Source organism: Choristoneura fumiferana, chromosome 2, assembly GCF_025370935.1.
Source record: "Choristoneura fumiferana chromosome 2, NRCan_CFum_1, whole genome shotgun sequence".
Taxonomy (NCBI): domain Eukaryota; kingdom Metazoa; phylum Arthropoda; class Insecta; order Lepidoptera; family Tortricidae; genus Choristoneura; species Choristoneura fumiferana.
In genome coordinates, this window is record NC_133473.1 from 18,998,432 (window position 1) to 19,022,361 (window position 23,930).

A 23,930-nucleotide genomic window follows, 5' to 3' on the forward strand; every position below is an offset into this window, starting at 1 on the left:
AACTCTCTGTCGCTTTCAAATGGATTGAGACTCTGTTAAAATTCATTTGAAATAACATTTACTAATGTTAAGCAACGATTTTTAATGTAACTCAAACAGTTAAAACAGGCCAAACTATTTAAGATACTAAAATAAACACACATCTGGTGCCCCAGTTTTAAAATTTCGAGCGGTTTTTATATTGCAATAAACAGCATTGGTTTTATTGTTTGATTGATGTGTACTGTACTTTATGCTGCCACTTCACTTGGCATATTCGCATAAATATTTGCGTGTGTGAAAGAGATGCACTATATTGTTGCTAGCGTGAGTGACGGAGATGTCATTAACGCAACGCGAATACGCAATACCAAGTGAAGTGCCACCGTTATTAGGTTGATCAGATCATATGTCAAAATTAAAACTGTTACTGTCAGTTTAATGTCAAGAGCAAAGCAAACGATTTATCCAAAATAAATACCAGCTGCGTTGCAATTTAATCTACCTCATACTGTTGCGTCTTAATTAAAAAATTGACTAATTCACCATGAACGAAATAGACGATAAGTTTTACTACGTGTACAGTTCATCGCTAGACCACAAATTAGAAATAAAAATGTGAGTACCTATCTGATGTTACAATGAAAAAATTAACACGCCTTTGTTCCTAAACAATTTTTATCATTTCAGAGGTACATTGGAAGGTAAACGTACAAAGCCAGAGTACGACAAGTTGCTCTCAGATCCTATGCTGAAGTTCTCTGGCTTGTATCAAGAAGGTTGCTCCGATTTATATGTTACTTGCCAAGTGCTTAGTGATGGCGCGCCGTTAGCGCTCCCAGTCACCACTTCATATAAGGCCTTTACTAATCGCTGGAAGTAAGTATACTTTTTTTCTGCTTTCCCAGTACCCCATTAAGTCTATCCATCCATCCCAGCCTATATACGTCCCACTGCTGGGCACAGGCCTCCTCTCATAACAAGAGGGCTTGGGCCATAGTTCCCACGCGGGCCTAGTGCGGATTGGGAACTTCACACGCACCATTGAATTGCTTCGCTAGTTTGTGCAGGTTTCCTCACGAAGCTCCAGGGAATGGGATATGCACTCAGATTTTTAGCTGCTGAGAGTCCGGCAATGTCTGAGCCCTCCATTGCCAGTTGTTCATTATGGACTTTTCTCCATTTCTTGCCCCATCTCCTATAAAACACCTTGTAAGTATAAAATTTAAATTACTAAAAACAAGTAAACTAAAGCAAAGACTTATAAGACGATAAGGCCGCCTATTGCTCACCTTGTAATTTTTTCTCTGTGTATCTGTTTTCTGTATCGCTTACTATGTCTGGTGTACAATAAAGAGTCTTTGTATTGTATTGTATTGTATAATGTCTCTGGCCCTTAGGAGACACATCCCCCAAAAAAAAGATGTAATGGAGGATTTGAATATAATTCTTCAACTGACTATGGTCTTGGGTAGTCTGTCTCAATCTCTAACATGAGCTCTCTTGCTCTATGAAATGATGCCACGCTAGTTTAGGACACCCTTGTTTCCTTAAAACTGTGTAGTTTACAAAATAATTGTGTTGTTGAAGATATTAATTTTGCTAGAAAAGAAACAACATAAATTATAACAACTATGTGTTGATTTTTCTAGCTTTAGATTATTACCATGTGTTAATTTATAGGGCTCTATGGATCATAAATATTGACCTTAGCAAGATTAAAAAAATAAAGAATCATATTAATCTTAATTTTAATGTGCTGAATTAATGAAGAAGAATAAACATAAAGATGTGCATTAAAAAATACTACCTGTTTAAAAAAAAAAATGTAGTTTTTTGATATACCACAGGGAGTTCAATTTTTCGAGCTAAAATCTATCCCTCCCAAGAATTCATTTAAATCAGTTTAGCACTAGGATAGACAGACATACTTTTGCATTTATAATATTAGTGGGAATTATGGCCCAAGGAGGAGGCCTGTGCCCAGCAGTGGGACATATAAAGGCGGGATGGTACGGTAAGGTAGTATTAGTGGAAACTTGAAATTCGGTATAAAGGTTTATGGCACAACCCAAAAGAAATATCTGAAAATCTTAATTTTATAATTTTTGTCTATGTGTGTGAACCATTTTAAATGACGCCACACTAAAGAGGGTCTCTGCTTGACACTAGGAACTCGTACAAACCTACAGATTTGTACAAAATCCTCAGTGCGCGAGTCCGACACGCACTTGAGCAGTTATTAAACAAGTTATCCTTTGATCACAGCTGGAACGAATGGGTGACCCTCCCAGTCTACTACAGTGATCTGCCACGGAATGCCATCCTTGCGATGACAATTTATGACTGCGCTGGCCCAGGGAAAGTCATGGTGGTTGGTGGGACCACCATATCATTCTTCGGGAAACATGGCATGCTGAGACAGGTATGTTTAATGTATAGTGATTGTTATCAACATGCACTTTTTGTAGCAAAGTATGGTTGACAAAAAAAACGAATAATCAAGTATTTTAAGCGCCCAAGTATTTCTCGGAAAGTTTTTGTTCTTATAAATACCATATAAATTAAGTAAGTGGCTGCACCTTAGCCTCTCCATCATCATCATCACCACAGCCTACCTATGTACGTCCCACTACTGAGCACTTGCCGGCTCTCAGAATGAAAGGGCTTGGGCAGTAGTTTCCACGCGGGCCCAGTGTGGATTGGGAACTTAATAATTAATAAAAATAAATAATTTATTGCCACTGAAAATAAGACAGGTTACAAAAAATAAAAAAAAAACACATAAGCAGGTGGCAATGGTGCTTCAACACACAACACTAACAACGTCCGATCGTCCCTCCGAACATTCATCCCGACGCCGACACTTATTAAGTGCGGGTAGTTCGTGATACGAGTGCCGGTACTATTAGTGATCAAGTGCGGGTAGTTCGAAGGACTCGCGCTGCTAGGCAGACTTGACACCCCACACTTCAGTCTACTCGTGACCACTGTAACGCCGAACTGTAACGTTATATGGTATTTTATGGTACTATGAGTGAGAATCACGAAAGTTTAAAACGTTATGATATACATTTTATTTAGAGAAGAATTATTTTCGTTTACTATACATTTATTATGCCAATGTTTGATTATAAAAGAAAAACTGCAGATTGAAACACTAATATGTACCTAGGTAATTAATTAGAGTAGCTTAATTACTTTATTCTTATTCTATAGTTAAGTTCTGCTCTGGACTTTAATCCATCGGCGAATTTCCGTATTCCGGATTCTATCGCGCAAAGAAACGTTTATTATAAAGTAGTATAGATACAGGCATTTTTATATAAGTACATAGTAATTTAACATAAACAGTGTTTTTTTTTTATAAATATCGAGCTTACTATTTGCGCGATTTCTAGATGCAATCAATTATTTTTTTATATGACGTGTCAAGTGATAATGAAGTGCATGACCGGGCTACACTCATAATCGGTTGCAATTAACTATCATACGTCAACACTGGAATATGCCACTCCCCTCATTTGAACCCGCATCTCACTAGACCAAACACTTCCTGCAAACAATTTTTAAAACATTTAAAACCTAATTTGTAAAGACATCAGACGTGCTTAAAGTTTCTAGGACCAAGTTAAAAGTAAATTATAAAACAAGAGTGGACTCGTGATATTTGAGATTGCATATATGTGTTGCATCGGAATTGAAACAGCGCCCTCTATGAGGACAAGTGCGTCAACTAATGCTGTGCCCTGGCGTAGAAAAATTTGGCGTAGAACTTTATAACATGCACAAGATTAACTTTTCATGTGTCAATTTTTTTTCTTACACTCAGACGAATGCAAAAGTGTTGTGTAGTTCAAGCAATATCAAATCAATAATTTTTAAAGCAATTTTATTCATTAATTGTCGTCCCAAACAAACTTAAACATGGGACATCCCATAAGCAAACTCAGCAAAAAATACTTCTTGTCACTGAAAGTTAGGTTGAAAAGGTTCCATTTGTTGTTGAAAAAGGGCATGTTTGACCTGCGCGTGTGGCCCGGAGTGGAGGGCAGCGAGAATACTCCCGGGAAGGCGCCCGACCGCGGAAAGGAGCAGATGCAGAGACTGGCCAAGTTGGCCAAGAAACATAGGAATGGACACATGCCCAAGGTAAACTAAAGTTAAAAACATTAAACTACATTTAATAATCATCCCAGCCTATATACGTCCCACTGCTGGGCTTGCAATTTATTGAATCAGGCGTTACTTTGCGGAGGTCCATATCAATGAACTAAAAGAATTTCTTTGCTCACCCGCGACCTTTATGATAGTTCAAGTTTATGCAAAATATGCGTGTTCATTAAGTTCGTCCACCTCCACACTGTATGAACACACACAAATCACACAAACCCACCTATCACCACCACCGCACTACTAACGCGTTTCGAACTCAACCAGAGCTCATCGTCAGAGCAACACAACCGTACACCATGCTACCAGATGTTAGACTAACAAACCACAACAACCGTTTTAATTTGTCACTGTAACTCCCCAAGTACCCACCTATATTTTTTCTCAAACAAAACAAAACTACCCACAAAATAATAAATTTTAACCGTCCTAAAAAAATACTTTGTTATTTATTTACAGTTTTATTAACTGCCATTGTTGAAATTAGACCCAAGCCGGGAGATGATACTAAATTTACGTGCTCATTAATAATAGACCCCATACTATTGTACATAATTATCTCCATGCATTCTAGAACATCGAGACGAAACCCCTTGCCGCAATAATGTAACACTTCATACGAATCTGAGTCTAATAAAGAACACGCATATTTTTACATATACTTAACTATCATAAGGTCCTGAGCAAAGAAATAGTTCATTAGGCCTAGTATCCACGCCACACCATTGCATTGCTTTGTCCAGGTTTTTTTCATGTTTTCCTTCACCGTAAAGCTCGTGGTAATTTTCAAATGTAATTTTGCACATTCATTTCGAAAAAGTCAGTGGTGAGACCCGGGGTTTGACCACGATCCTCTGCTTGAGAGGCTATAAGTCAAACCATTACGCCTCATTTAGATACTAGCTTTTGCCCGCGGCTTCGCTCGCGTTAAATTCGGTGTAACATAGATTTATTTCCTGAGATCCCTTTTTTTATTGTTTTTTTCGGAGGATTACGAGTATATTATGTGAATACAGATAGGTACAGACAGACATTGTTTAAAGACAGACGGTGGAAATTTTCGAATTCAAAAAACTAGTTCATACAAAGTTTTGGGTGAACCCAGGTTTCACCCCTTCAAAGGTGGGATTTCAGAAATCGTTAATATACTAATTGTTAGCTTACATATGGCTGGGATGATGAAACTAATAAAAACTAAAAGGAAGAAAATAAGTCTAGTGGTCTAGAACTCTATCAAGAAGCTCATTTAAGGTTCAACAGTCGGGACCCATTAAGATGATTTTATGAGCTGGTTACGATTTGAATGGGTCCCGACTGTTGAACCTTAAATGAGCTTCTTGATAGAGTTCTAGACCACTAGAATTATTTTCTTCCTTTTAGTTTTTAAGGCAGTCGGTTTTTTTTTTTTAATTTAATATTTTTATTATATACTTTTTTGATATTTATGTGAAAATGATAGATTAAAAAGTATTATAACCCATATATATTTAGAATGGGCTAATTATTAGCTTTCATTCATTCCCATTCGCCATTTTTTTTGCAGACGCCATATTGAAATATTATGTAGCCTATGTCACTCCGCCAGTTATGACGAATCCAATGATACCTCATATGTCGAAATCCGTCTAGCCGTTTAGGCTGCAGCGAGGACCAAAGAAATGGACATACATACCCACATACATACATACGCTCGAAAAACATAACCCTCCTTCGGGCAGTCGGGTAAAAACTGTGTCATTAATGTTCATACGATGTTCCCAGGTGGATTGGCTGGACCGGCTCACGTTCCGCGAGATCGAAATGATCAACGAAAAGGAGAAACGGGGCTCCGACTACATGTATCTGATGATAGAGTTCCCTTCTGTCACGATTGATGGGATTAACGTGAGTTATCTTTAAGTATACAGGTCTCTGACCCCATGGGGCTTTGATTTCAAGGTTCGATTCTACTCGTACAACTGAACTACTTTTGTTTTGTAACACACACAAACATCACGCCTGCATTGCCTGCTTGTTCTCTAACGTTTTCAAATAATTTGTAGGAAAATTGATTGCTGGGATGTAACTAATTATTATTTTGTTCTGAGAGGAGGCCTGTGCCCAGCAGTGGGACGTATATAGGCTGGGATGATGATGATGATGAACTAATTATTTCCGCAATTTTCCTCGCAGATAACTGTTAAAAAAACAATTATCTGAAAGGAAAATAAAATTCTTAGAGATCACTAGTTATCCGACTATATCAAAGATTCAAATAATTTATTTGCTAAGAATACAGTTGTGCAGATGTTAAATATTATCTCAGAAAGTTGTCCATTTTCAGTGGTCCTCTTATAAAAAAAAAAATCCTGACGCTATTTCAACACGAAAAATAAGTAATCTTGTGTATAAATATACATATACAAAACCTTAATTGTGGTAAAAGTGATAAAAAGTCAGATAATCTTTGTTGTTGGATCCAATAGAAAGTTTTGATGTAGTTATAAAATTACGATTTTTTTTTCCTCACAAGATTTCGTGACGTTTTCCTGACGTCAAGAAATTTTGGATGTTTTATGTAGTTTATGTTTTATGATCTCGTCCTTAGGGTTAATAATTTCTTGACAAAACTGATTTCTTGTCAATTTCGTGACGGGACATCTTTTTGAGAAATACTCGTCTCCGAGGAAAAAAAAATCTTCACAGGTAACCAGTTATCTGGCCATTGTTATCTCCAAGTAACAAGGGCAACATAGTAGTCTAAATTGAAAATACAAACTAAAATATAGATGCACAGAAAAAACAGAAAAATAAGACCATCACTGGGAATCGAACCCAGGTCCTCGGTAATCCGTACTGCGTGCTATACCGCTACAGCACTGATGGTCAACGGTACCGACACGAATTTCCCTATGCACCTTATATCTCAGCTTGTGTTTCTTACTTAGTCACTTAAGCAGCGACGCTGAGATATAAGGTGCATAGGGAAATTCGTGTCGGTACCGTTGACCATCAGTGGTGTAGCGGTATAGCACGCGGTACGGATTACCGAGGACCTGGGTTCGATTCCCAGTGATGGTCTTATTTTTCTGTTTTTTCTGTGCATCTATATTTCAGTTTGTATTTTCAATTTCGGTTTTACGGGATGACCGTAAAAGTAAAAATTTGGAATTGAAATAAAAAATACAAAAAAAAAAAAAAAGATTCCAAAAAACCAATCATAATAGTAGTCTAAACCAACTGATTCCGCTAAGATTAGTCTCACCCTGTAGATTTAAAGTTTGTTTGCACAGCACGCGGTGGTGTACTACGAACAAGACGGCGATGAGATGTACCAGTTCCGGGCCCAGGCTGAGGTTGTCACGGTGCCTGACTACGAAATACTGCAGGTGAGGCACTTTGGTTAGGACTACTTTCAGTATTTCGACCGCTTACGTCCTAACCTCATGGTTGGCATCATCTTTATATTAAGTACGATAGTGTTGATTTGTTGTATACAATGCGGGTAGACACGAGGTTTAAAAAGTACATGGACGATTTCTTCAAACTGATGTGTCATAGATGTAGTGAATACTTGACATCCGTTCCCATCGTGAAAATTCGGAACACACGACTACTTCCGAAATCTTCAGAATAGTAAATTTTAGACAACAAAGGTGCTATCCCGGACCCCACGATCCTCTGCTTGAGAGGCCATCTTTCAAACCACTAGGCCACTACGGTTTTTACCCTTTCGACAAAGGGTTAGTATCACTTCCTCTAAAAAGCAGCTGGTCTAAGAAGTAACCTACTTAAGGTTACAGTAAGTCAAGGCGCAAAGCGTTTCTGCCACGCGGAATAGAAGCTCCGCTCCGCCGACTTTGGGTCATGGAATTAAGATTGTCGATGCAGGAAATAGATGCATCGAAATGGAAACCGACTAGACATTCGGGTGACTCTTTAGACCACTTGCTACTTAGGCGAGCTAGTTTTAGACGAAGCGATACTAACCTAGCAAAATGCTTCCCCCAGGAGAACCTAGTAGAGAACAAGCACCATCGTTTGGCGCGGTCGCTGCGTGCCGGCGCACACGGGCGGGACGCCAAGCCCACCGCCGCCGAGCGCGACCAGCTCGCCGCGCTCGTCGCCGCGCCGCCCGCCAGCCCCCTGCCCGCCAGCAGCCAGGACCTGGTCTGGAAGTACAGGTAAAAGACACCACAATAGCACAACTTGTCACTTGTATTCACCAGTCCCAAATACCAAGACCTGCTGTGGAGAGATTTCTCCGTCATTCATTGTTTGTCATGCTGTCATAAACCAATCCACAAACAATAACAAAAGATATTTATTTATTTAATTGTTCCAGATTCTACCTGTCCTCGCATCGCCGCGCTCTCACCAAGTTCCTCGAATGTGTCAACTGGAACAGAGCAGGTATTATAACATTTGTAACTTAGTTAACTTCGTTTAAAACCAGCTGGTCTAATATCAAATGGTCTAAAAAGCAAGCGGTTTGAAAGGTTCACCGAAAGTCTAGCCGGTCCCCGTTCTCCATTTCCTAATTTTAATTCTATGACCCAAAGTCGACTTTGCTCCGCTTCGCGCAACTCCTATTCCACGTAGCTGAGATGCTTCGTGCCTTGACGCAACTCTAACCTATATTTTTTCAAGTATCCGATGTAAATAAGGTAGGTCCACGGAAAGAACGTGTCTAGTCTAATCACATAGGTAAGCAACTCTTTCGAGTTATAGCGGTTTGAAAATTAGTCATCACGAACAATTACTATGGTTATCATTTATTTAAAAGTTAAAATATTTTTATCTTTTATCTTTATCTTTTTATCTTGAAAAAAATATATTTTATATTGTTTTCAGATTATTTAATTCAATGGTAACTCACTATGACTTTGCGAGCTCTACATTTTGAGATTAAAATGTCAATTTTAAAAAAAGGTGACTATATGTTCTTTCCCTGGACCCTTCAGTTGCTTTTTAGATCATTTACTACTTAAATTAGGTCAAAGTGATCCTTACCGATTCATATGGTCGCAACCATACATGCAAGCCAGGCAAAACGCTCTAGCGACTTGATTCCCGCTGGGTTTGCCTAATTTTTTTAATTTACGCTAGTGATGTTGAGAAGTGCACTTTTTAGATAGTGCACCTTCCGGGTAACTAGGATTACTTAAAGAAGAAGTGGAACTTTACAAATGGAACACTTTGGGGAACCTAAGCTAATAGAGAATATGCGAGCATTTTTTTGTTTATTCAAATATATATTTGTTTGACATGACGTTTTATTACTCTACTAAAAAATTTAGTAAGGACTAGCTATCCTAACCTAACCTAACCAACAAAAAGTTGGATAACCCCCGATTTTGCCACATCGAAAAATCTAACACCGATATCTCATCAAAAGCAGTAAAAACCAGTCGACGAGTCAACGCTCTCGAATCTACTGGGCATATTTTTTTTCCCCGTTGGTGGTATTTTGACTATGAATGAAAATCACGAAAGTTTAAAACGTTATATTTTTATAAGCCATAATAATTACGTAATCGTATAAAATTTAAATTATGCAAATGCAGAATAAATCCATAATAATAGTAACTTGAAAATATTAATATGCTTAAGTTTTTTTAGTATCCTAGCTTCCTTACTAATATTATAAATCGCTGCTTAAACACAAAGAGACACAATTTTTTGTATTGCAATAATCACATTTTAAAAGCGTTTTTTTTCGCAAAAATTTTTTATCTTAGCAACGTAATTTGAAAGTGACTTTTATAACAATTCTGAAAAATAAATTAGTTCAGACAAAAAGAGAGTTATGACAAACAATACATTATGACATTCAGCAATTATGCGAGCCGATATGGGCCACATTTTTATATAGCGTTACGTGCTATAATGATTTATTGCAACGCATTGCACCGTTGCCGCTTGTACGTGACAAAATAAGAAAACACCGGTTAGGTAACCGACTCTTTCACAGCTTGTGCCGTTGCATTCACCAGCGATATATTTTTTTGTGCATAACAGCCATACGTTACACACAATCATGCCTGGCGGCAAATGAAACGTGGATAGAAATTAGTGTTTACATGCGGCATCGCACGCGTAAATCATTGGATACAGCATTTGAATTGTAATTCCGGGATTTTACGAAATTCCCGTGGGAATCATATCATAGTATTTATTGGCATTGCATTACAGTGCCAAATGTCGTGACTGTAAGCCCAGTTATGTCCTGATTTTATCCCCATCCCGTGGGAAAATCAGGATAAAAAATTAGCCCATGTGTTATTCTAAATGTCCAGCTATTTACATCCAATCCGTCAAGCTGTTTTAGCGTAAGGAGTAACACGCGCACACACACACACACACACACACACACACGCACGCACACACACACAAATTTAATAGGATAAGTATTTGTTATTTCATCAGTCTAAAATAATTTAATATCCTGAAACGTAACTGAAACCGATATAATATGCTTATAATAAGTATTTATAAGTGCGAAAGTTTATGACTATGTGTGGGCATGCATGCGTGAACGTGTGTACAGTCACCAGCATTAATATCTGCCACAGCGGAGCGTGCAAAAATATCTGACACGTCCTTCCGGCCCTAGAAATAGAGTCGTATCAGATATTTATGCACGCTTGTTGTGTCAGACATTAGTGCTGGTGACTGTACGAGTGCGTGTGTGTTAAAACAGCTACTACAACTATTTCACGTTAAATATCTGGTTGGATTTGGATGAATTCAACATGTAGCTAGCTGCAGGGCTACTACGAAACTCGAAGTTCGTGTCGTGCGGTCCCTCTGACACTTATACTATTTAATACGAGAGCGAGAAGGACGGTATGATACGAAATTCGAGTTTCGTAGTAGCCCTGCTGGGCGTCTGGAATAACACATGGCTACTTTTCATCCCCCGCGATAGAAAAAAATCTCGAAATCTCAATTGGGTTTCGAGTCGTGAAATTTGGAACTAGGTACTTGTATTGTTTTTAACACAACGTCAAGGTGTATTAAAAAAAATAAGCTCTCACAATATTAACTTTTTGGCTTTTAAGGTGACTCAACACCAAAAAAAAGTCAATGTCATGATGTAATTTTTGGCTATTCCCGCGGGAATTTATTAAAATCCCGAAATTTCAATTTAACAACTGAATCTAAAGTGAACGCGTACAAAGTCACGGGTATACCCTATCTATAGTATCCATAATAAACCATTAAGATAAAGATATACCTGTATCCAACCGATATATCAAAAACCGGTCAGCTGCATTGACCCAATGCTCGAAGGTCATTGACATTCGTTGTCCAAAAATATTTGAAAGCAGAACATGAAATGTTCCATTAGTTGATACTGTCAAGGATATAACCAAAAGCACTTACTCGCTGGATAATACTACTACTAAGAGTGCGTTTCCACCAGAGATGTGCGAGGAATTTGTTTATCATGAACCAATAGAAACTCTTTGTTTTACTATCCTCCCTCCACCGAGGTTCAACTAGAGCTGAGTTGAGCGAGGATAGGTAAATGAAGCGTTTCTATTGGTTCATTCATGACACACATTCCTCGCAACGCATCCTCGCACATTTCTATTGTTAAACATTGAGAAATCAAACTTGTAGTATTTATAATTACGATATTGGTCTCGCCATAACTGTTTTTTTACCTTATATGAAATCGTAACCGGCTCAATAATTCCTAGTAATGAGTCCCGTCTTGTTTTGAGGGTTCCGTAATTTTCGTATTCTTTTTTTAGTTTTTATTTTTTTATATACCTAAATTTTTTTTGGGAATTTTGCTCCAGAAGAAGGGCTACGGATTAGCCCGAAACATGTCGAGCTAAACTCGATTTCAGACGTGAGTTATCCGTTATGTTATCATTTAATTTTTATTGGCCAGTCGGTCTTTTTGACATTATTCAACTTTTTTTATGTTCCTGTGAAAACGGTAGCTTAACGTCGTTAATATATTATATAGGTATACTGTTGGAATCGACTAATTATTAGCTGTCATTTAACACCCATAATATTGGTGCTATTTTAAAAAAAAACCCTCTTCGTATTCTTTTTTCGCAGACGCCATTTTGAAATACCCTTTGTCACTCCGACTGTTTTGACAAATCCAATAATACCTCATACGTTGAAAACCGTCCAGCCGTTTAGGCTGCAGCGAGGACCAAAGAAATGGACATACAAACATACATACGCTCCAAAAACATTACCCAAGGAGGGCAGTCAATTAACAAACAAATAAATCAATCAAATACTTTATTTTACATAAAAACATGGTGTACAAAATAGGTCTTACTTAAATATTATCAGGTTTCACATCCATGGTATGTTGCTAAGACAACACATAAAAGAAATTTTTTAACAAAATAGTAAAACTGACTCCAAAAAAATAAGAAAAAATGGAACCGACTACAAAACCCTTGAAAATATTTTGTAGCCAAAGTACATCTCACAACGATTCCATTAAGTCCAAACACGGCTTAGTTACGTTGTTTAATAACAGAGTTCCGTTGCCTACCTTCCGGCTTCAGCATCAGATCAGTTCGAAAGAATCATCAACTTAAAGCTTCTTCTTAGTCGTTTATCTAGGTTTATTAATCACGATCGTTTATAGGCGCGCGAGCAGTAGGTACTTAGCTTTGACGAGTTCCATTGGCCATCTACAATCTTCTTCATCAGGTCCAGTTTACCAAATGATACTTACTGAATGTAAATGCTTATCTTAATGCTATAAACGCCAAAATCGCCATAGGTGTGCCTATAAAGTTTGAGGTTTGCCCTCGATTTCCCTAGGATCCCATCATCAGATCTTGACTTAGTGACAATGGGACCACCTCAGAAGAATACTCTTTCGAATAAAAAAAAAGAATTTTGAAAATCGGTCCACAATTGAGTAATCGGTGAACACAATTTAATGAAATAAACAAAATAAGAAATGAATGTAAAATTTAAAGGTCAAGGTACAAATAATAAGGTAAAAAGTTATTACCATTTCCAGCAAAAACCTACAACTAGTCCATCAAACGCTTTATCGCGTATTAATTAACTTGCATTAACATACCGATTTCAAATATTACATTATACAACAAGATTTCGACAACCGGTCCTCAACTATGCCAGTGCTGCGCGCGCATTCCGACCGGTCGAATGCTGCGTTAAAAAAACCCGGAAATAAATATGTTTTAAAGTCGCTTAAAAAACCTTACCATGATAGTTAAAAATAATTATGTTTAATTATCAGTTTGATTATTACCTAAAGCTATTTAACCAAAAGAAATGACGTAGGTTTATGAGTGTGTTTTGTGATTGAATGATGTTTGGTTTGGTGGTATAGGTTTGTCATTGTTTTTGGTAGCATCGAGTTCGATTCCAGGTCCCTTCCATTTAGTCATGTGTCGTATTATAATTAGGCAGTGAATGGGCCAGTTTTATGTAGAGAATCTATTACATATTCATAAAACACGTTTTCTAGTTTTTTTTGTTTGAAATGCTAATAAATTTTTTGTTACTTATGACTTATGATCCACTGAATCAATCGAATTTCTCAAGTTGATTCTACATCCTTATCGTACTAATATAATACGTAATTGCGAAAATTTGTGAGTGTGTTTAAACGTGTGTTTTTTACATTTTCACAGTAACACGGCTGGACAGATTTGGGTGAAATTTGGTACCCAGTGCTAAAAATGTCATGGTTCCCGCGGGAGAAACGAATTTTACGCAAAAAAGCGAGCAATAACTAGTAAAATATAAATTAAAAGTAGACATAACTTAAGTACCATAATACAAGTGCAACATGAAAATATTCTTCGAAATTACCATAGAATAGGTAACTATAATAACCTTTTTCAGCCATTCATGGTATGGGGTTTAAAACTAGCACTAACTAAGTACGACGACGTAATTTAATAGTTTTAGGGGCTGTTTCACCATCCATTGATTAGTGTTAACTGACGGTTAAATGTGATTCCGTCTCCGTCTATTCGAACAAAAGAAATAGAGATGGCATCACACTTAACCGTCGGTTAGCACTAATCAATGGATGGTGAAACAGCCCCTTAGTTAGACAAAACGAAACCAATTTTTCGCTTAAAGTGCAGTTCAAGGACTGTTTCTTTATAGGTACTATAGTTGCACTAACGTTTTAGTTAACTGTTAGTTAAAATATGCTACTGAGCGTGCGAAGCTTGAGATCATGTTCGTTATCTAATCTTAATATCTTAAGGAAGTTTACTTTAGTGAGATCTGGGGCATTCCTAGTTTGTACCAAGGTTTTTCACCACTATTGTTTTGATTTAGCTAATGAACTAAAACAATATAAATAATTTTGAACATGAAACTACCGTGAGACTCACTCATATTAAATATATTGACCCGGATAACTCACGTCTTAAATCAAGTTTAGCTCGACATGTTTCGGGCTAATCCCGAAAACATTAAACGTGTCAAGCTAAACTCGATTTAAGACGTGAGTTATCCGGGTCAATATATTTAATATCAATATAAATAATATGTATTTTAGTATGTACAGTCAGCGTCATATAGTACGTAGCAGTCACGATCACCAAATACTTGGAAACATACAAAATGCTCATTACCAGTGAATCAGTCAAAGCGGTCAAATTGTTCGAGAAATCCATCGTGTACAAATATAGTGGAGCACGCACGTCGCCAAATACTTTATAACATTCAAGCCGACATTATACCGTAGCAGCCAAAGTATCCAAAAGTATGGGACACCGCAGGAAACTTGACTTTATTACATACCGTATAAGGTCCAATGATCCAGTTAGCTAGTCCTCTTTAATATAATGTGAATGGTGTTCCATTTTCAGTCTCTTGGTGCAAAATGCACATGTCATTACCTTTTTTCATTGTCAAAACTCTTTTATAATGTAATTATACTGGCCAATTCAAGCCATATTAAAAGGAAATCCGTTAATCCGGAATTCTGACAATGTAAATAAAAATGTGAAAAAAGCCGTCAGGCTCCAAATGAAAGAGACGGAACGATCACTGACAAGTTAGTACTCTTTTCGGTGATTGTCAAAAACAAAAAGTAGAATCTGACGTGTTAATTCGCACTCAACACGAGATTAAACCTTAAACCTTTTATATAAAGCTCAGTTTTCTAGTGTGTCCCATACTTTTGGATATTATGGCTGCTACGCTACCAGTGGTGATGTGCGTGCTCCGATTTATTTGTACGCGATGGATGTCCTGAGCAATTTGATCGCCTTGATTGGGTCAATGTTAACGACTATTTGGATGTTTCCAAGTATTTGGTGATCTTGACTGCTACGTACTATATGACGCTGACTGTACTCGTATCTATCTATATAATTATATTTATCCGTTGCTTAGTACCCATAACACAAGCTTTGCTAAGCTTACTTTGGGACTTGGTCAATTAGTGTGAATTGTCCCGTGATATTTATTTATTTATTTTTATTTTATTACTTTGCTCACCCGCGACCTTCCATCATTAATATGGACCTCCGCAAAGTAACGCCTGATTCACAAAATTATTTAAATAATAAATAAATACATAAATATCATGTGACACTTCACACCAATTGACCTAGTCCCAAACTAAGCAAAGCTTGTAAGTACTATGGATACTAGGCAACGGATAAACATACTTCTATAGATAAATACATACTTAAATAGATATTGAACATCCAAGACCCGAGAACAAACATTCGTATTATTCATACAAATATCTGCCCCAGCCGGGAATCGAACCCGGAACAACAAGCTTCGTAGTCAGGTTCTCTAACCACTTGGCCATCGGGTCGTGCAAATGAATGAGAGGGTTTGGGCCGAAATTCCCAAGCGGCCCCAGTGCGCTTTAAGAACTTCACACCACTCTCCATTGAATTGCTCGCAGTTTTGTGCAGATTTCCTCCCGATGTTTTCTTCACCATAAAACTCGTGGTAAATTTCGAAAAGCTCACAAATGCGGGCATGGGATTGAACCCACGATCCTCCTCCTGGGAAGCCACAGGTCAAACCACTGCCTAGTTTCAGATATCCAGCCAAACCAAACATACCAAATTACAACGGCACAACCAAATCTGTCTAGCTATTTTAGTGTGAAGAAATAAAAAACACACACACACACACACAAACTTTCGCATTTTTATAATATTCGTGGGATAAACAGGTACCACGAAGCCAGCCAACCTTCACATTGCATTCAATTTGACAAAATATTCTTACAGCCATTGTGGTCCGAAATGTGGGTCAGCAAACACGTTTCAAGCGTCAATTCGGACCTTTATTTTCAAACCACGGCCGCTCCACCGTGAAGTGATGAAAAAGGCGTTTTATTGCTTAAGTGAATAAAGAACTATTATAATGGATTCGCTATAGTTGATTGCGCTGTTCTAGTTCTTTAAGAAAAACATTGTTGATAAGATTGCGTGTTGTTTATGCGTGTGCTGTACTTAGTATGCCTTTTAAGGAAATTAGTCAAGGTAAGTATGTCACCCTTTAAGTATTTTTTTTTCTGGTGTGCCAGCCGGGACTTGAATCAGAGTCTCTTGGCTTACCGACTGTGCTAAATACAACGAGGGCTATCGTGTATGAATTCGCCGCTAGAGGCGCTAGTGTAGCGTGAGGTCTCCGAAATGTCAAATCTCATAGTTTTTGGGTGAGCAACGCGGGTTTATTTATAATTAGAATAATTTTGTGAATATTTTGCAATACCTGAAACTAATTATGGCAAATATGCGTTACGGGGCAATGAATGTCTGTGTTTTGAGGCAGTTTTGTCTTTCGGAAACCTTTGTCCTCCCTTTTTTCCGAACAAAACGGGAACTATGCAACACTGGCATGCTCGATATTTAATGGTACGGTTTTAAGGTGTATTAAATATGATTTTAATCTAAACTTTGTTTTCACGCCCGTAATAACAGACTTTGAAAGCCATACTTTAAAACTTCACGCAACAGTGCGCCATCTAGTGAGACAAAAAACGATAGCCCTCATTACATCATAGGACTCAGACTCAGTATTTTATTTGGGGCCAATCAACTATTCAGTGCCAGTATTCTGCCCCGTAATTTAGGAGGCATTAGTTATACACTTTTTTAGAAAAATATATACTATTAGCATACTTAAGAGATGAGCCATGAATGTAGACAGGGCCGGAATTAGGGGGAGGGCAGCCGGGGCTATAGCCCCGGGGCCTCCACAAAAGAGGGGCCCATAATAGAGACTTCGATTTTTTGCCGACCAGTAAACACGACGACGACGAGTTCTTGTTGTTTATTTATTTATTTATTTATTCATAATAAAGACTTACAGTATACACCAAAGCGACTCTATTATTATCCTGTGTTCTGTTATTTTCATGTGTTTTAATAATTATTCGTTATAGACTTTTATTTTCTTTAAAATCGTTCATATACATTAATACGTTTTTAAAGAAAATAAAAGTCTATAACGAATAATTATTGGAGTAGACACATTAACTTATGTATTAAAAAGTATTCTATCAGACAACATTTTTAATTTTCATTCAATTTTTATGGAATAATCGAGAAAAACTAACAAAAATGTAACGTTGCCAGCTCAGCAGGTAGGTATAAACGCTCTTAATAAGCAACTCTGGACACGTTACTATGGCAACAAGGTATACTAAATACTTAATGGACTCTTTAACACCTTGTCTAGTTCAGGGAGAAAATGAATTTGAAAAAATACTACCAATAATGACATTTCCGACATCTATCTCAGTGACAGAATAACAAGTGCAAAATAAGAGGCTGAAAGTTGGAGTGATTCAAACCACTGACATATCTGATACTGGCCCAAGCCTTAAGGCCGCCATTAAGCGAATAAAAAAATTCGCACTAAGCGTTTTCGCTCTTCCATAATTATCAGGACAGCTGAAAGTAGTGGAATATGTCCTTGCTGCATCTGTGTTCCCTGATCGCTATAAGTTGCGTTTCCGCCAGAGATGTGCGAAGATGTGCTGTTTTTACCCGACTGCCCGAAGGAGGGTTATGTTTTTCGAGCGTATGTATGTATGTATGTATGTCCATTTCTTTGGTCCTCGCTGCAGCCTAAACGGCTGGACGCATTGTAACATATGAGGTATCATTAGATTTGTCATAACTGTCGGAGTGACATAGGCTATATAATATTTCAATATGGCGTCTGCGAAAAAAAATATGGCGGAGAAATGAAAAAAATATTTTGGATTTGAACAATATGGGTATCAAATGAAAGTTAATAATTAGCCCATTCTAAATATATATGGGTTATAATACTTTAAGGGGCTGTTTCACCGACGGTTAAATGTGATGCCGTCTCTGTCTATTCGAACAAAATAAATAGAAACGGCACCACACCTAACCGCCCGTTAACACTAATCAATGGATGGTGAAACAGCCCCTTAATCTACCGTTTTCACATAAATATCAAAAAAGTGTAAAATAAAACATTAAATTAAATAAATCAAAAAACCCGACTGCTAAAACTAAAAGGAAGAAAATAAGTCTAGTGGTCTAGAACTCTGTCAAGAAGCTCATTTAAGGTTCAACAGTCGGGACCCATTACCAAGAATTCTTGAGCTGGTTACGATATGAATGGGCCCATGATTTTTGTTTATTTTGTGCTACCCCTACTGTAACCTTTTTACTATAAATGGTTACCTGTTAAAATCTAATCCTTACTTCTGTCTATTGAAAAGGTTGCCTAGACGAGATCCCTCTGAAGCGATAAGGCCTTGGTTTTCACTGCTTACTGATACTGATATTTTGGGACAATTACGCCAATTGACCTAGTCCCAAACTAAGTAAAGCTTGTACTATGGGTGCTACATAATAGATAAACACATATATAGATAAAAATATATACTTAAAAGCATACAAACATCCAAAACTCATGTCCATTCGTATTTGTCACAAAAATATTTTCCCGTCACGGGGATCGAATTAAAGTCAATTTTTTTATTGGTATAAAATGTGGTCCTCGAGTGGCGACCACGAACCGGAAGACGAAGCGTTGGCAGACCTCCCATCAGGTGGACTGACGACATCGTGAGAGTGGCGGGAAACCGGTGGATGCAAGTGGCGAGTTGTCGTTCATTGTGGCGTTCTATGGGGGAGGCCTTTGTCCAGCAGTGGACGTCTTCCGGTTGATGATGATGATGTTGATGATGATGTGGTACAATGTGGTTCCTAGCATATTAAGTATTCGCACACATTTTGCCAGCTATTGACATGCAATAAAGCGCTAACGCAATAAAGAGTCATTGCAATGTATTGTTACTGTTGTTTATAACAACATTAAAATTAGTTTGTGAAATAAAAATGCGTGTTAACTTTCTTATGACAGAAAAGCAACCATTTTATTTTTAATCTAAAAAAGTAGAACTACAATCACATTGTTGATGGCCAGCAACAAATAACGTTCGGTCAAATAAAAAAGTTTTTATGTTACTAACAACTGTCCGCAGGCGAGGTGCGCCAAGCCTTGTCTATGATGAAGCAGTGGGCGCCCATGGACGTGGAAGATGCTTTGGAGCTGCTCACGCCCAAGTTCACGCACCCCGCTGTCAGGAAGTAAGCAAACAGTATATGGGTCCATCGGATTATTCGCAGGAAATCCTTTTAGCCTACCCAACGAAGACCAAAAACTGCCCCTCAGGGGAAAAAACTCGTGTATAAGCGAATTTTAGCATAGTTGTAGGGAATGGTGGTTTAAACCATATACTAAAAGTACTGATGAGTGGGGGTGGAGCTCTCGGGTGGGGGGGTATAAAGTTATTTACTCATCCCAGCCTATGTACGTCCCACTGCTGGGCACAGGCTTCCTCTCAGAATGAGAGGGCTTGGGCCGTAGTTCCCACGCGGGCCCAGTGCGGATTGGGAAGTTAAAGTTATTTACGAAAAACTAAAAAATGGGACCTTTACCTTAGCTCCACCCACACCCATCAGTACTTTTAGTATGTGGCTTAAAACATCATTCCCTGTAACTGACTATGCCAAAATTCTCTTAAACACGAGTATTTTCCCCTGATTTTCCTTCGTTGGGTAGCCTATAGTTCCGTCCCTTTCATACTATTAATTCTCTTTTTTTGCACTGCCAATGGAACTTGAGCCGTGGCGTAGCTATCGTATGGTCAGGTGGTGCAGTGCACCAGGGCCCCAGAGCTCAGGGACCCTCTAACCTAAGCTTTGTAAAAAGAGGTATATAAAAGAAAAACAAAACTTGTGAACAGCCTCAAGCCATTTTTATAAAATGTTTTTAAATGAACTAAAATAATTCCTTTGCACACCCGCGACCATATGATAGCTAAGTTTATGCAAAATATGCGTGTACAGTCAACGTCATAAATAAGTGATCATTCCTGTACCTTGTCGCTTTCAGTCGTTATACAATTTCGTATTGGCTTTTCAAACATGACGTTAAAGTGGCAAGGTACAAAAGTGATCATTTATTTATGACGTTGACTGTACCATGCGTATACCGTACGCCTTACTACTGGATACTAGACTCTAACATCTAACATCTGGTAGCATGGTGTACGGTTGTGTTGCTTTCAAGATGAGCTCTGGTTGAGTTCGAAACGCGTCAGTGTACTGTGGTGGTAGTGATAGATGGGCTTATGCGACAGTGCCCTTAGTGTAATTTTTCGGTTACAAAATACGTCTCGATCGCGTTCGCGTTAAAATCTCAATTTGTATGTAAACACGAACGTCGCAAACGTTCCGCTAGAGGCGCTCTTCGTGTTACCATATAAATTGAGATTTTAACGCGAACGCGATCGAGACGTATTTTGTAACCGAAAAATTACACTAAGGGCACAGAACATACACTAAAAAGTTGAATGACACTTAAATTAAAACGTTGATCAACAGGTATGCCATTTCGAGACTAAAGCAAGCCCCGGATGAAGATCTTCTGCTGTATTTACTACAGCTGGTGCAGGCTTTGAAATACGAGGACTTCATGGAAATACATGATGGTAGGACATCTTATCTGACTCTTAAATCCAAGCAGGAGCTTCTGTCTATTTAGGGGGGGGGGGGGTCTTGTATCGTACCGTCCCTCTTGCTCTCCTATTCAATGCTATTAGTATAAGTGGGACGGCACGGACAAGTTAGAATTTTGTTTTTTTTTTTTTAGTATAAGGCCTGTTTCACAACACTGTTGGAAGGTCCTAACGTTTTGATTGTATAAAAGATATCTGAAGAGATTTAATTTACTATTTAATATTATAAAAGCGAAAGTATGTGTGTTTGTTATGTAGATAGCTGGAGGTCTGGAATAACACAAATGCTACTTTTTATCCAACTATTCTTAAGGAATCAGAATATTATCTCGAGTTTTAGAGTCATGAAATTTGACACGATTGTTTTCAACGCTGCGTTAATGTTATTCATAAAATATATCAGAAGCTTATCAGAAAGTGGCGCTAATTAAGTAAGATTAATTACAGACAATGAGAAAAGTGAACGAGCGGTTAACCAATAACCGGATCCAAGCGAATTAACGGAATATAAAAAAAAACATTTGCATGATGAAAAAACTGCCTCCAAAATCTTAGTTTTATGTTATGATTATGATCATAATTTTAACTGTTATTAAAACAGTACAGTGGCAGTTATAGCTTAAGGCTTAAAGCTATATGTTGTTATTATTATTCAGAGAATATGAAACATATATAATGCACGTGAACATAATATAAATTAAACCATTGAATATGATATATTTGTCATATTTTTATATAAAAATCTCTGTTCTAAAGTACGATCGCGGAGCATGAAGGATTTCGCGCAATTACCTCCACGTCTTGTCTCTGTCACTCGTGGGTAAATATTTGACGTCGCTTTCGAACAAATTCATGTGTGCGAGCGCAACGGCAAATATTTACGTGCGAGCAACAGAGACACATAGTGAAAGGTCATTGTACGCAACTGGTCGTGCTCCGCGACCGGACTTTAGCCATAAAGTATGTTTTATTGAATATTTATTTATGTAATTTTTAAATGTTAAAGGTATCTATGTTTAAACTGAAGTAATATTATGCTATTAGACTGGTTTATATCGCGTATATTGTAGGTAAGTAACCTAAATTTAGATGTGACGAGACATTATATTGATCTCATGTAATATACAATGGTAGAGTTACTTTACTATGCTCATAGTTCCCTGTGCCAACGCCAACCATACCTTCGTCAACGCCATAAGTATCTACTGTTTTCCCGTCCGTCCGTCTGTCCGCCCATCCGTTCGTCTGTCCGTCCGTCCGTCTGTCAGACCGACTTTTACAGAACTGTGTCCATTAAACTGTAAGAAGTAGTTGTAATTTTAATACAGTAGTGTGAACAATGTGTACTAAGTACTATAATATATCCATTGATAAACATTGTACTAGAATATCAAATCCAGGCATTTCAAACGACTCGTACGCTCAGCCAAATAAGTGGTCTGTCAATTTTTAAAGATCTTTCTATGAAATATCGCTATAGTCGAACTTTCATATAATTTCTTTGCTCACCCGCGACCACCCCGCGACCTGTTTATAGCTACTTGCGACAAATGTATGTTAATGCAGCTCTTCCGCCTCCACATTGCAATAGCACACACAAACCCAACAATCACTAGCACCACACTACACTGACGCGTTTCGAACTTAACCAAAGACCATCCTCAGGGCAACACAACCGTTCAGATGTTAGACTCAGCACATTTGGTAGTCTTACATCTGGTAGCATGAACTGTTGTGATGCTCTGCGGATGAACTTTGTTTGAGTTCGAAACGTGTCATTGTAGTGTGGTGCTGGTGATGGTTGGGTTTGTGTAATTTATTTGTAGCTAGTAGCGTAGCTATCGTTAGGTCACGGGTAAGTAAGCAATTGTTTATTGTTCAATGATATGGAAGTATTTCCCAACAACTTGTCCCGTCATGAATTATTTATATTTATTTATTTATTTTATTTGACTGGATGGCAAACGAGCAAGAGGGTCTCCTGATGGTAAGAGATCATCACCGCCCATAGACACCTGCAACACCAGGGGGATTGCAGATGCGTTGCCAACCTAGAGGCCTAAGATGGGATACCTCAAGTGCCAGTAATTTCACCGGCTGTCTTACTCTCCACGCCGAAACACGATAGTGCAAGCACCGCTGCTTCACGGCAGGATTAGCGAGCAAGATGGTGGTAGCAATCCGGGCGGACCTTGCACAAGGTCCTACCACCTGAATTTGAATTTGACAAGAAATCAGTTTTGTCAAGAAATTATTAACCCTTAGGACGAGATCATAAAACATACAAAATTTCTTGGCGTCAGGAGAACGTCACGAAATCTTGTGAGGAAAGAAATCGTAATTTTGTAACTACATCAAAACTTTCTTTTGGATCCAACAACAAAGATTATCTGACTTATTATCACTTTTACCATAAGGTTTTGTATATATTACTTACCTACTTATTTTTTGTCGTGAAATAGCGTCTGGTTTTTTTGTTTAATTAGTGGACAATTGAAAAATTGATGATGCACAACTTTTTGATAAATTTTCGTACCTCCGTAAAGTAACACCTGATTCAGTAAATTATTCCAACTATCAAGTAGACAGTCTTATCAACACTACTGTTGTATCAAGTTCAGGGTGGTAGGCCAATTATTTGGCTGATGGCATCAGGATTCAGGTTACCGCCAACATCGCGTCATAAACCCATCCAGTAGCAATATGTATGCATGTTTATTAGTATATAGCATGTATATTATAGAGTACGCCCGCATGTGCGGTAAAGATGTGG

At 37.9% G+C, this 23,930-nt stretch overlaps 2 protein-coding genes across 2 annotated transcripts in view; one reads left to right on the forward strand and one right to left on the reverse strand.

The window, feature by feature from the left end:
• Nucleotides 1-23,930, reverse strand: part of LOC141445312 (neural cell adhesion molecule 2-like) — a 359,544-nt gene that overhangs the window by 321,744 nt on the left and 13,870 nt on the right. The window lies entirely within an intron of this gene.
• LOC141445309 (phosphatidylinositol 3-kinase catalytic subunit type 3-like) lies at nt 410-23,930 on the forward strand (the record flags this gene model as incomplete). Its single annotated transcript, XM_074111104.1, is given in 11 exon segments — nt 410-597; nt 670-858; nt 2,248-2,404; nt 3,994-4,131; nt 5,914-6,036; nt 7,425-7,520; nt 8,143-8,315; nt 8,477-8,544; nt 19,619-19,724; nt 21,024-21,130; nt 23,901-23,930. Coding segments are annotated over 11 exon segments (1,258 nt in total), but the record flags the coding sequence as incomplete, so codon positions are not given.